The sequence below is a fragment of the Rhamphochromis sp. 'chilingali' genome (genome assembly GCF_963969265.1).
Source record: "Rhamphochromis sp. 'chilingali' genome assembly, chromosome: 2".
Taxonomy (NCBI): Eukaryota; Metazoa; Chordata; class Actinopteri; order Cichliformes; family Cichlidae; genus Rhamphochromis; species Rhamphochromis sp. 'chilingali'.
Genome location: NC_137930.1, coordinates 17,557,687 through 17,571,709, shown reverse-complemented (window position 1 = coordinate 17,571,709; position 14,023 = coordinate 17,557,687). Strand labels below are relative to the sequence as shown.

At 39.9% G+C, this 14,023-nt stretch overlaps 1 protein-coding gene across 1 annotated transcript; it reads left to right on the top strand.

The window, feature by feature from the left end:
* The first annotated feature begins 4,203 nt into the window (after window positions 1-4,203).
* ptger4b (prostaglandin E receptor 4 (subtype EP4) b) lies at window positions 4,204-7,907 on the top strand. The gene is made up of 2 exons (XM_080874252.1): window positions 4,204-5,236; window positions 6,404-7,907. The coding sequence occupies exons 1-2, from the start codon at window positions 4,457-4,459 to the stop codon at window positions 6,971-6,973; spliced, it is 1,350 nt and encodes a 449-aa protein (XP_080730378.1). The 5' UTR covers window positions 4,204-4,456; the 3' UTR covers window positions 6,974-7,907.
* The last annotated feature ends 6,116 nt before the right edge of the window (window positions 7,908-14,023 follow it).

Here is a 14,023-nt window from a genome sequence, read left to right as displayed (position 1 = left end):
AGTGTGCCTTTTAAGAATTAGACTTGCTGGCTGCTTTAGAAAGTGTTCCACAACTTCATGGCACTAAACATGAACTTTTCTCTGATATTTGACTACAATATGAATTTGTTTGCTTTCTGACAAACTACCGGCTTAGAGACACAGCAATGCCATGAAACCTCTCAGAATATGAGACTTGCCATACCATTAATTAAACCTTTCACCTTGTACCTAGTTGTTACTAGAGCAAAGTTACCCATTAAAATGTTTTTTTCTGATATGAGTTATCTTTTTCTTTGTTGGAAAGAAAGCCTCACTGTGTGGTCAGAAGAAGTGCTACCCCTTTGAAAGTTTCACAAGTGTTGTGGTGGAGTAAGTGACACATTTGCAGACCAAGCTAGCATACAAACACTAACATCCTGCTCTAAATCATCTTGTTTACAAGTTACAAAAAACAGAATTGATTTGTTAGTCATGACTTGTTTAAATCACAACTATCACAACAACTATCAACTTCCTGACACGTGCCCTAACAAACATTTCGTTATGTACCTGCTGCAGCTGTTATTGCATCGCACAGTGTAAATGCCCATATTAAAATGTCATACATTCAGCAAACATAACATTGTGTTTGAAGTTGTATAGTTATAGCACTTTATATTATTTGGATTAATGGCTACTTTCTTAAATATTCGTGTCAATTTATATAATTGACATAGTCTTGCAAAGTTCTGAGGTGACTCAGTGGAATGTTTACAAGATGGGAAATGGTGGTTCAAATGTGTCTTTACCACAAGGTTAAAACCTACCACTGGCTGACGTAGACGTGTGTTCGACACGTTTTGATCTTTGAACGAAGTGTGAAAAGCAAATTAAGAACTTTATACAGCAATGTTTGCATTCATTGAGAGCAGCTTGGAAGCTTGTGCACATTTCCAGCTGTAGAGTGGATTCCTGTAAACTAGCATGTGTCACAATCTTTGTGTGGAAATCTGATAAGAAATGTGACAAAATACTATTTATAGATCTCTTGCCATATTGTCTTGTGGGATTTTTTTTTCTTTTTGTGATAACCTTTTATGTCATAGGAATCATTTGAAATTGTTTTGGTGTTAGCCAGTTAAATACCGGCGTACAGAACAAACTTGCTGTGCTTAAAAATAAGTCATCGGATTATTTTCATTTCTATGTCAGAGAGGGAGCACGGCAGAGGGAAGTACATTTTCTTCATCATGCTCATTAGCACTTTTTATATGACTAAAGCTGCATGAGTGTAACCCACCCAGTTAATTCTGCGTTGCTCTTAGCATAGAGCATAGCAGAATTAGTATACAGCTACAGTATACAGCTGACTCATGATAGCAAAGGTCATACATACATATATAAGCAAATACATCAGTGGGCTACATGAACAGTCTTGAAACTTTGTTTGTAAAACAAAATATTGATATGCTGCAGCATGCATTGCAGCAGCTTCTCTAGCTCTCCTGTATCAGTGTTAAAGTCTCCATTGCTTGGCAGTATGCAGCAATATCAAAACCTCAAGAACTGCAACAGAATCACTGGGAGGTGCGTGGGGTGGATGGTGGGCGTATAGAGCACACACTGAAATTTGAATACTTCCATCTGTGTTTTATTTTTTCATTTAAAAACTGCTTTGCTTAAGTCATCTTAAAGATTGTGGTTTTGGTTTAATCTTGATGGAGCAGATGTGTCTGCATGTCACTGGGGAATTCATCTGTTTTAAAAGATCTCAATCTAAGCTAAGTGAGATACTGCCTGTAGAGGTGTAAACGCAGTCATCATCAGTATTATCACTGGTTATGAATGTATTTTGAAGCAAACGTGTTTACCAATGTGGCAGCCAAACAACTGTTTCAAATTTACCTTTTATTCCAAAAACCCTGATCTTTGGCTAAATGTTTACCGTAACTGTAGCTTTGTCAAATGTTCTGTTTGGACAAGCGAGAATTGTTCAAGGCTCCTTGTTGGCTAAAGCCTTCCTGTGTCACGTTAGCATGTTCTCTGTGTACCTGCATGGGTTTCAGAGTACAGATTCATACATTTTGTTCACCAGGTACTTGCAGACATGGTGACTTTTATGACTGAGAGATAATTTGAAAGAAGTGAACGTCATCAACTGAGATAAAGAATTTGGTTTGATCTTTAAAATTGTCTGATTTAAAAGAGACAACAATTTTAATCTGGCCTAAATCAAATGCTCCATATAGAAGAGTAAAACCAGACATCGCTAAACATGAATTAATTGAGTTACAGAATTTAAATAGTAAAAAAGTAAAAAGCTATTTGGTGATTGGAGTCTGATAAAGCAACAGAATGACAGGAAGTAGGACAGGGCCCTTCGACGTCTCGGTGCTGGTGCTAGTTTAGATGAAGCAGACTGAAGCTTGGAGAGGGTCTCTGATCGACCAGGGTGAAGTGGAAATGGCGAGGAGGTGGTTTGCGCAAATGAGAGCATCAAAGGCAGAATGACAGGAGAGCACTGACATTTAAAACATATGAAACAGAAGGTGGGTGAGAATGATGATAGCTGAACTTAGTTTGACAGCATGTGAAAATGAAAATGAAAATAATTTAAACCTGGCAATGAGTCTTCTCTTGGGCTTCACTTGGGGATGTCAGGTCTGGTGATTTCAAATGCCGATTGTACATGATGGAGGTGGAGGTGGACTTACCTTTTCCCCTATGACTAATTTGCTTTATCATTTGCATATATTAAAACTCTGGAAGTAAAACTTTCCTTTGTTTTACAAGAAAAATACAGCTGATACATTTTCCCTCTCACCCAGTTCTTGGGTATGATCATTTATAGACTCTACTTACACTTTTAATCTGGGTGCTGTTTCTCATCCTGCCCCCGGGTTTTTCACTGACCATGTTTTAGTACTCACCACACTTTTCTTCATTGTGACAGGTTACCATTTCACTTAATTTCACAATGCTTAATCTGTGTCCCACACCATATCAAACTCTTAGAATGTAACTAAAATGAGTTTTTCAAAATTATACCAGTCAGTTATGTTAAAGTACTTGAAAACCTGGATAAATTCACTGTGCTAATTTTCAACACACTATTAAATATTGCAAAGGCATGCAAATTAAAACCACAGGTCCCGATAGACAGGTCCCAGTAATGGGGATAAAAAGAAGAATTTTTTTTTGTGCTTTTTTTGTTTTGTTTTGGGGTTTTTTTTCCCCCATTCATTAGGAACTAAAAGATTATTCCCAGTTCACAGTGACTCATAACCTCTGAGTTTGTGCTGACTGGTGACTTTTTTGAAAAGGGATCGAACAATCTGCAGCCTTCTGTTTCCTCATTCAAACAGACGGTAAGTCAATTCTTTCTCAAGCTTATACTTAAAGTGCCAATCACAGTGTGTGTCATGCTTCGACTTTGATCATTTTACTTTGATGGAGGTATACGCACAAGTAGCAGTCGAACAAAGTAAAAAAAAAAAAAGTTTAAGTACATTAAGTTCATTTTTCAGCTTAATTTTTCCAGCAGAGTGGTTTATGTTGTAATACATCAATATGACCGGGTTTATTCATTCTTTATTCATTTCTTGAAGCAAGTGAAAAATGACTACATAACCTGAAGAGTACCGTGCATCATGATCAAGATAACAGCGCATCAACACTGTATTTGTGTTGTATGAAAATAAGTCGGGAAACTGGTGTGCAGAGCTGTTTTGCAACTGTAGCGCAATAAAAAGTGCGACTTTTCCCTCTGTGTAAAGACAAAGATGAAGCAGGCTTCTAGACTTTAGTTAGACTGTTTCACATCATTTGAGTTTCCTCTGATTCTGGAAAAGCACTAAATCATCTCCTGCTATCTTTTAATTTGCTTGATAAATAAAGTCGCTTTTTCTTTTATAAACCACACTTATATACTCTATTTCATTAGATATTTTTTATGCATGGTTATTCCCAGTTTAATTAACTATTCTGGTTCAAACCAGCTGTTGTTATGACTTTTGCGGTGACGAAGACGTTGATAAACTCACGTCCTCGTAGGTGCACACTTGGAAATCCAATCATAAAGAAGACCTGAGACACTCATTTCTAACCTGCGCCTTCTTTCTGGCGGCTTCTCTGCTGCAGATGGTGTTTGGTTGTGTTGCTGCGCGAAAAGCTCGCTGGTTAAAGGAAATACAGAGGAGGAGCTGCCGTCAGTGACCCAAGAGGAAACTACTCTGTCAGATGATGGTGTAATTACAGCGTGAAGCGCAGCTCGCAACCTCGGTCGGAGCATCTCTTGCAAAGCAAAACCACCTGAGTGAACGTTTGTCTCCTGTGGATCCGTACTTTCACCAAAGATATGGAGTATAAATTCTGTGCGTAAAAAGAGACGTTTTGGAGATATGGGTTTGGTTACTGGAGAACTGGAGGAACGAGCATTAATGGGAAGTATCACTGCTTTGCTCAGCGTGAACAAGTGAAAGAATTCATTGCAGTTATGAATTCCACGAAAGAACAACCCGGATTTCGTACGCCCACCATCCCGGTGATTATGTTCATCTTCGGGGTGGTGGGGAATGTCATCGCCATAGTTGTTCTGCGAATATCACGAAAGGAACGAAAAGAGACGACTTTCTACACACTTGTGTGTGGCCTGGCGGTGACAGACCTGCTGGGCACCTTGCTGGCCAGCCCCGTCACCATCGCCACCTACATCAAAGGCACCTGGCCTGGAGCTGATCCATTGTGCCAGTACTCCGGCTTCATCCTGCTCTTCTTCTTCGTGGTGCAGCTAGGCATTGTATTTGCAATGTCAGTGGAAAGATACCTGGCGATAAACCACGCATATTTCTACAACGAGTACGTCAACCAGAGACTCGCAGCGCTGGCTCTTTTAGCCATATACATTTCCAACGTTGTGTTTTGCGCGATGCCCAGCATGGGGTTCGGTCGTGTGAAACTCCAGGAGTCTGAGACCTGGTGTTTCATCGACTGGAACAGCAGTGACACAAGTGTCAAGACTTTTAATTTGATGTACGCTGGGGTGAACTCGGGCATCGTGCTGGCCACTGTCATATGCAACGTGGTCGTGTGTGGAGCTCTGATCCTGATGCACAAGCGGTTCATCCGCCGCACGTCCCTGGGAACAGATCCGCGGCGCGTCGCGGAGCTCCGGCGCAGACGAAATTTTGGACGATTAGCTGGGGCAGAGATCCAGATGGTGATCCTGCTTATAGCTACATCCGCTGTCGTCCTCATCTGCTCCATACCTTTAGTGGTGAGTATGGCGAAATGGTAACGAGCAAGCGCGCCACTAGTATATGCGCGCGCACTAGACTGTCACAGAGTTGTAACAAGCTGGTTCTTTCGAGACAGAAAAACCAGGAAAGATATTGTGTTAAACTTGATCAGTGTAATGAAAAAATAGACTGTGCGCACGCAAACACAAATACCAACACAGGTTTTACGCATATGCTTTCTGAATGTTGTGTCCTTGGTTTAGAGCTTTGTGGTCTGATGACACACTTTGTGAGCCGTCACACGTTTCGCTGTTAACACCCTTTGTGCTTTCACTTCAGCATACACACATACACACGTACACAAGGGAATACGTGTGTTTGTGTGGGGGACTAATGCGAGTATTTACAGTAACTAGTGTCGTTAAAGTTGCTAACTTCAAAAGTCTCAATTCTCAGTTTATTCTCAGCTTTATCAGCAGACGTCATTGTCCAACCTGAGATAATGTCAAGGAGCAAAGTTTTGAGTGTTTTTGTTAAAACATCGTCCTCTTTGTGTTACTTTCGCAGAAGTGAACTGTGCACTAAGAGAACTGTCGCTTCAATTAGTACAACCCAGACAAGTGGCACGTTTATCTTTTAGATCAACTCAACAATACATTTGCAAAAGCTTTATATTCTCACTGTGCCCGTTAGAAACGTTTTAGGATAAGGATTTTTTTTTAATATCCGTCAAAATTATGATGTAATGATTAGAAATTATAAGAAGCAATTCATTGTAATGTTAGTAGCGATAACTGAGTGCTGTTTTAAATCTTAAGATTTAAACTTCCGGGCCTGCGGTTCTTGAAAAAGACAACTGACGATTAGACTCGGGGGAAGCCCAAGTGCCAAAATCTCATTTGCTATTTGAGAGCAAGAAATGTGGGAATTTCTTTTATTGGCTTCTTGCCCTTTGTACTTTATCTCAGTTAGCAGAAGTCAGATAGTGTCTGTTTATGCTTGACTATTCCATTTCAACTGTGTAAGAATATTAAATAAATATATAAAATATTACTCTTAAATGAAGGAATCAGGTGTAGCCAATCAAGTGTCGACAAAAACCAAAAAATTGAATTGTTTGTGAAATGTTATAAATAAATAAATAAAAATGTTCTTAATGCTTATTAAACTTTTCTACCTTTCTGTTTTCTCTGCTTGCCTCTCAGCTGAGGATCTTCATAAATCAGCTGTTCAGAAACCGCAAAGACGAGAACTCGATACTTGACGACCTGCAGGCCATCCGCATGGCTTCTGTCAACCCCATCCTAGACCCCTGGATCTACATCTTGCTCAGAAAGACAGTTGTTCTCAAGCTAATGGAGAAAATCAAGTGTGTGTTCTGTAAAATGGGTGGACGGGGACGAAGCAGTGGCAGGCACTTCCTCTGTGCTGACGGTTATCTCTCCTCATCCATCGTCTCTCGGGACTCACCATCACTGATGTCCCGTGAATTGCGGGAAATGGTGAACACATCGCACACCATGCTGTACCCATCAGAGAGAAACATGCAGGCGCGTGGGTCAGTTCAGGCGGGAGTGCAGGGTGACTCTAGCATTCCTGCTGTACAGACATTGCAGGTCCCCCGGGAGGTCCACGGGTCTAAGAGGGGACACGGAGTATTAGAGGACAAAGTGTCGGAAACACCACTGAAAGAGCCTCCAGTGTGTCCCAAAGACCCACCTCTACATGTCACCTTTACAGATGAGACAGCAGATATACAAGAAAAATGTATATAACCATAAGCATAATCACCAAAATAAGACTTTCCCCTCACAGATGGGAACCAGTGAAAGCACTGCAAACAAAATTTGGAGACTGAAAATTCTGTCAGTCTGTAGATATCTTGTGGACTGCTACAAACATTTGACAGATGAATTACAGACCTTCTGTAAGTACCCGTTATCAGTGTATCACTCCACATTCATTCTTTGCTATATTGCTAAACTCACATGAATACAATCACATAACTTTTATTAGTACAAGCCCACCGAGGGAGCATCATAAAGCTCTCCTGTTGCACTTTTTGGATTTCAGTTCATTGCCAGGTTGTCTTTGTTTCGCTGTGATTCAACAACCTGCACGATGTCTGTAAAGAATTTGTTGTGTTAAAATGTGAACAGTGTGCCAGGATGTTAATTTATTTTTAGTGTGAAATTATACGTTACTGTCTTCTCCGTGAGAAGGTTCAGTTAGTTTGAAGATAGGTGCGGGATGAATGTGTGTTCGTGTTTTATTTTGTTTGTTTGTTTGTTTCAAACATTAAACTTTTATTGGTTGTCAGAGCAGCTCTTTCATCAAAACTATGATTATGCCATCCCCTGAATCCCATAACAAAGGCAGCTATACACTAGAGTTCCACAGTGCAGACACTGGAGGACGTTAGACTTCAAAGTGACTCCTAAAAATCCTTCTAATCCCGTCATTTTATTGATTTAATTTGTAATGCAATGCGTAATAATCCCAGCTAATCAGAGTTTATAAGGAAGATAAGGCAGGAAATGAAAGCTGAAGCCATGACCTCGATATACTGCTGCTATAGACGTATATAAATATAAACACACGTTCATGTTCAGTGTCAGATTTATCACAAAATGTTGTGTAAATGTGTCTAATGAAAAAAACAGCAACAACTTATGTACCAAATTTATAAACAAAATAAAAGTGTCTAAATATTCATATAAGCTAATAAACGTCAGTGTGTTGTTTTCTTTTGGAATCAACAGGAAGAGTGAATGATGATGAATGATGTGCAAACAAGTATTAACAGCAAATAAATGCTTGATGATGTACAGCTACTGTACGTCAGTAAGTTCTGGAAGAATGACACATTTTTTTGAAGCTTCACTTCTGTACAGCACCACAGAGGATTTTAAACAGTCAAGATGTGACTGAAGCGCAGGTGTTCAGCTTTAATTTGTTTCATTAAGTGTTTAGAAATTACAGCTATTTTTATACACAGATCCACATTAAAAAGGATTGTTTTAATGCGTTAATGAAGTCAGTGACTGCTTGAAGTCTAGAACCCAATGTTGTGTTTGTCTTGAGATGATCTACCAGGTCCTTGCTTCAGTTGCCTTTAGTTGCGGTTCTATTTGTGGAACCGCAGTGTCTGATCAGTTTTGCAGCATTTGCTGAACCTCAGCAGAGAGTATTCATCCTCTGCTTTTAGCAGCAGTCACGTCATCAATAACCAGCAGTGACCCGGTTCCACAGGCACATAACAACATCATGTTTGACAGATGACTTGCTGTTCCTCTCCTTCTCCACGTGTTTCCCTTCATTCTGGTGCAAAATAATCTTGGTTTCTTCTGTCCAAAGTTTTTTTTTTCTTTTTTGCATTTTTTCAAAACTCTGCATGCTCTTTTAGATGTTTTCTGGTGAATACCTTGCTGGTTTTCCTGTTTTTTAGTCTGACCAGTGCTTTGCGCCTTGTTGTAAACCTTCTTGATTTCCCTCCACAAAGGTATCTCCTAATTATGGACTTTAGAGCTCTTGTTGACATCTCTTTGGACCTCGTAATGAGAGTTCCAGTGACCTGTTACCAAATACAAGATCAGCATTTGAAATGAACCCAGATGTTTCGTCTGCTGTGATGGAATAATGAAGGGACAGACATCGCCTGGTCATGAGACAGCTTGTCAGTCAAATGTCCGATTACTTCTGAGCATCTGAAAATGGGGTACTGTGTCTGCACTTCAGTCACATCTTGACTGTGTGATTTTAAAAGCTACTGCTGTGGCATACAGAGGCAAAACACAAAAATATGTGTTAATGTCCAAATACTTATGAACCTACTAACATTACAAGCAAGTGCTTCTCCGAGTCTACTGAAAACAATATTGATCAGTCCAGCAAAGACTGAGTTAAAATCATTAGTTATCACTTCAGGGTTAATGGCGTTCACCACTTTGTCAATTAAAACAATGAGGCTGGTTCAATTCTGTTCAGTTTATGTAGCACCAATTTACAGTACTCATTTAGCACTTTCTATTCTAAGGTAAGGATCCTACAGTATTATAGATAAGGGATCATGGATTGTTGGGTGTCAATGAGCAAGTACGTAAGGACAACGGGGACAAATAACATGACTGCGTGTGTTTAGGAAAAAAGCGAAAAGCGAAAAGAAAAGGATAGAAAAAAGACAACTTACAGAACAAAGCATATACTACAGAGAGAGAGAAGACCAAAGTTAAATAGTCGTCGGTAAATGCAGAGGAAGTAAAAGGGAGTTTTTAGGAAATCCGGAGATTAAGGAATTACAATAGTCCAGCCTACAGGTAACAAATGCCTGGCCCCATTGTGGAAGTGATTCTTTGCAACAAGAAAAAAGCAAAAAGCAAAACAAAAGGGAAAGTAGACGACTTCAACACAACCCAAGTGAAATTTAAACATTTCTATGTTATGGATGTTTATAAAAGACGTAGCACCTGCCATCCCCTTGGTCAGCACTGACTGCTTTGAGCAAATTTAAAATCAATAGCCGGTTCAGACGGCAGGATATCGTTCACTTGCAGACAGCTGGTTTCTTTACCTCTGATGATTTCCAGTTCCACTGTGGCCTCCGTCCAGAGCCTTCCGAGAGCAATGAAATGCCCCTCTGAGAACAATAACCCTTTAAAGACAGCTCTGACCTCAGAAATCTGTTAAAGCTGTAGAGCCTCTCGGGAGACAGGAAATAGTGACTGACAAAACAGCTGTGACAGGATTTTAGCAGAGACTCGGAAGGAAAAACGATTCTCCTTGGAAACTTGTCCCTTCTCTCCCCATCTCATCAGCTCGCGCCGCTAACATGTGACAGCCTGTTTTAGACATTTAAACTCTCGCCATGATGAGCCTGTGAAAACAAAGGGTCATTAGAAGATGCCATTGAAAAAGAGGCCAGTTGTGACATTATGGGCTTTTAGAATAACTATTGCACTATTTTAACTTGAGCTGTTGTTACCCAATCAGGATATTTGAGGATGAAAACAGAATCAAATTGATTTAGACGATGTTTGTCAGAGAGTAGCTGATGAATAATGGCACTTATTAGCATTGCAAACCATTTAAAAAGGTTGTAATTATTTCTAGCTGATGGCTTACCAAACTATACTGTGCACTAATCGTTTTCATGAGCTGGAATAGAATGGCTGATCTTGTTTTTATCTTGGGAGTGTGTAGCTTCATGGCAACACGACCATAGCAGGAACTATCACAAAGGTTGTTCTGAGTATTTTGGCAGATGTATCTGAAGGCAGATTTTGTCAAAACAATAGCCTCTCTGCAAAACTGTGTAGGCTGCAATCATGAAACTTTAAGACGTGTAGCTTATATTGAAATAAGAGCCAAGAAAGGTGTGGTCCGACACATGGCCACTTAGTGCTCGTGCAGTAATGCAGAAAAGACAACTGAGTGACAGGTTGTGCAATCCCATCCCAGCATGCTGTCATGTGTATTCTGTTGCAATGCCTTCAGGACATATTACAGTATCGATCAGCCACTGAATAGTGGTGCTGGCTGCTTCTTGGCAGTTTATAACTTTATTTATACGACTGGAGATAAAGAGCAATGCATGACACATTACGCCATCTCAATATTTATTTCACAGAAACAAAAATGCAGAAGTATTGTGTAAAAAAAAAACTAAGCACACCCCATGATTCAATAGCATGTAGAAGTACTTTTACTAATAACTGGAAGCAAACATTTTCCCATTTGATCTGATTTAGTCTCCCACATTTTTGAAGAGGAATTTTGTCTCATTCGTCTCTACAGTGTCGCCTCAATTCAATGAAGTTTGCAGTTATGCACGGCTTTTTTAAGGTCCCATTTCTGTAAGTTAGAGGTCTAGGCTTGATTGGGCCACTGTGACACCTTGATTCTTTTCTTTTTTAGACATTCTGTTGTACATTTGGTGCTGTGTTTGAGTCATTGTCCCGTTACATGACCCGACAGTTGGACAAATGGCCCAATGTTTGATTCTAGAATACTTTGGTATACAGAGGAGTTCATGGTCGACTCAATGACTGTAAAATCAGTCTAAATTATTATGTCTCTGCCACTGTGCTTGACAATTGGTCAGAGGTGTTTGTGCTGATATTTTGGTTTGTTCAGATGCAACTTTACACATTTAAGCCGTGCTGGCATGCTCTTTTTAGATATAAGAGGGTTTCTTCTGGCAACCCTGGGGATATCTGCTCCTGAGAAGATGGGTAACTATGAATAATTCTCACTGTGGAATGACTTGTGGACTTCACTTTGATTTAACATGTCCCTTTAAGCCTTCCCATGGCAGCAACAATCACTTCTTTATAACCGTTGTAGATGCCTTTGTTTGAACCCACATTAATTGTTCTAGAGAAAAAGTAAACAGAGTTATCTTAATCTGTAGGACTTTTTGTCTGGTACCCAAGCGTATTCAGCAAATAAATAAAATTCATCCTCCAGGGATGACTTGCCTTGCAGACATCTTCACTTAAAACCACCCAATAACTGCTGAGACTGTTGATTGCAACATGAAGTGGCAGATTGACTAATACTTTTATCCCTTGAGCTACACTGTTAGAATGGGGGGGGGGAAGTTCCCAAAACTCTGCTGAAGAGTAGGAAAAAGCCAGTAGCCAGTATATACCTGACGGCGTCAGAACAACTTCAAAGCAGCCGTACTCTTAGAAAAATAAAAGTTTTGACTTGTCCCAGAAATGCTGAGGCATCTGTGAAGTAGGAGGTGCAGGTTCGGCTGAGCAAAGCCAGTTGGTTAACAACAGTTCCTTTTTTTCATACATTTTCTTTTATTTCTTTTGGAAAGTTTGGATTTACATTGAAATTGAACACGTGGCTTGACCAGCATTTGAACCATCCAAATACAGTGTGTTTAAAATCACTTGGCGCACCCTGATTATACACAGGTGACCTCCATTCATCTTATTATGCAACTTCTAAAAACAACAACTGCGCCAGCGATGTTTTTGGGTGTGTCTCAGACAAGCGTGTCACAACTTATATAATCTTTATATATAGTATATTATATAAGTTAGATTACGTTGTAGAAATGTCTTCTTTTTCTCTTTGCCATATTTCTCTATTTCAAAAAGTGTTAGTAGTTTGTTTTCTTTCCTGTTATTATTATTATTACACAGTGTTCCTGTCAGTCATCTGAAGCGCTGACATTTATCACCACTGAGAATCAATCTATATCCCGCCTCATTACCCATCTGTGGTGCTGACTGATCAAGTAATTAATTATATGCAGTTTACGTTCACCTTCCTAATCGTCTTTTTTTTAACTGAAATGAATGTTTTTCCCATCCTTCCTACAAACCAGACAAGAAAAGGGAAGTGACTGCTCTATGCAAATAACTTCAACAGTTTCTTGGAATCAGATGTTCCAGCTAATCCGGTGAGACTTCACAGATGTGCCCCTCACTTGGAGGCATACAAATTCTGTACTGACCAAATCTGCTAATTTTTTGGAGTGTGAGAGCTGTACCTTGATCATAAAACACACTAAGCATGCACTTTATTAGGTACACCTTGTTGGTACCTGGCTGGACAGCCTTTTCCCTTCAGAGCAGCCTTAATTCTTTCTGACATGGATTTGGTTTAATATTTGACATGATAGCATCACAGTTGCTGGAGATGTGATGGCTGCACATCCATGACATGAATATGACATTCCAACACATCTAGAAGATGCTCTGTTGGATTGAGATCTGCTGACTGTGGAGGCCATTGGAGTACAGTGAACTAACCATCACTATTCAAGAAACTGACTGAAAGAGCTGGGGTTCTAATACTTCCAAGACACTGATGGAAGCAGTGTGTTTGCATGGAAGCATGGCAGAGGGAGAGTCATGGTTTGGGGCCTTGATGAGTCCTTGATGACTTACAAATACTGAGGAAAAATAAATTGAAAACTAAAAAAAAAAAAATGTAAAAAACAATTACCAGAGATAATCGGGATAATAGTTCAAGAGATTAAGCTTGTAATAGCTTCAAATAAACAAGTTAATCAAAAACACCAAAAAACAAAAACTAAAAACTCCCTAAACAAACATTTTTTGAAACGAACAAGTGAGAATCCTGACTTTAGCATGCTGGGATCCTGTGGTATCACATAAAGAAAATGGTTCACTTACAATAGGGTCAGCAACTCACCAGCCGCAATTCAGGATTAGGGTTAAAGCCTAATCCTCTTAATACATATACTATATGTATTAATTTATCCTCTGTCTGTCTGTCCCTCTCACTTCACTCCCGTCACCTGTCCATCTCATCCCAAACCATCTCGACTTGGTTTAGGTCAGGTGACTGTGGAGGCCAGACCATCTGTAGCAGCACTCCATTGACGCTCCTTCTTGGTCAAATAACCCTTACACAGACTGGAGATATGTTTGGGGTCAATGTCTTGTTAGAAAGATAAATGATGGTCCAACTAAATGCATACTGGATGGGATGGCTGTGGGAGCCATGCTGGTTTATTATCCCCATCAGTGTCACCAGCAAAGTACTCCCACAGCACCGCAGCTCCTCCTCCATGCTTTGTGGTGGAAACCATGCCTATAGAGACCATCCGTTCACCTTTTCTGCATTGCACAAAGACAAGTGGTTGAAACCAAAGATCTCAAATTTGTACTCATCAGACCAAAGCGCAGATTTCCACTGGTCTAATGTCCATTCCTTGTGTTTCTTACTCCTAAACAAATCTCTTCTGCTTGCTGCTTTTCCTTAGCAGCTATTTGACCATAAAGTCTCGATTCTCCTCTGAACAGTTGATGTAGAGATGTGTCTGCTTATATATATTTATA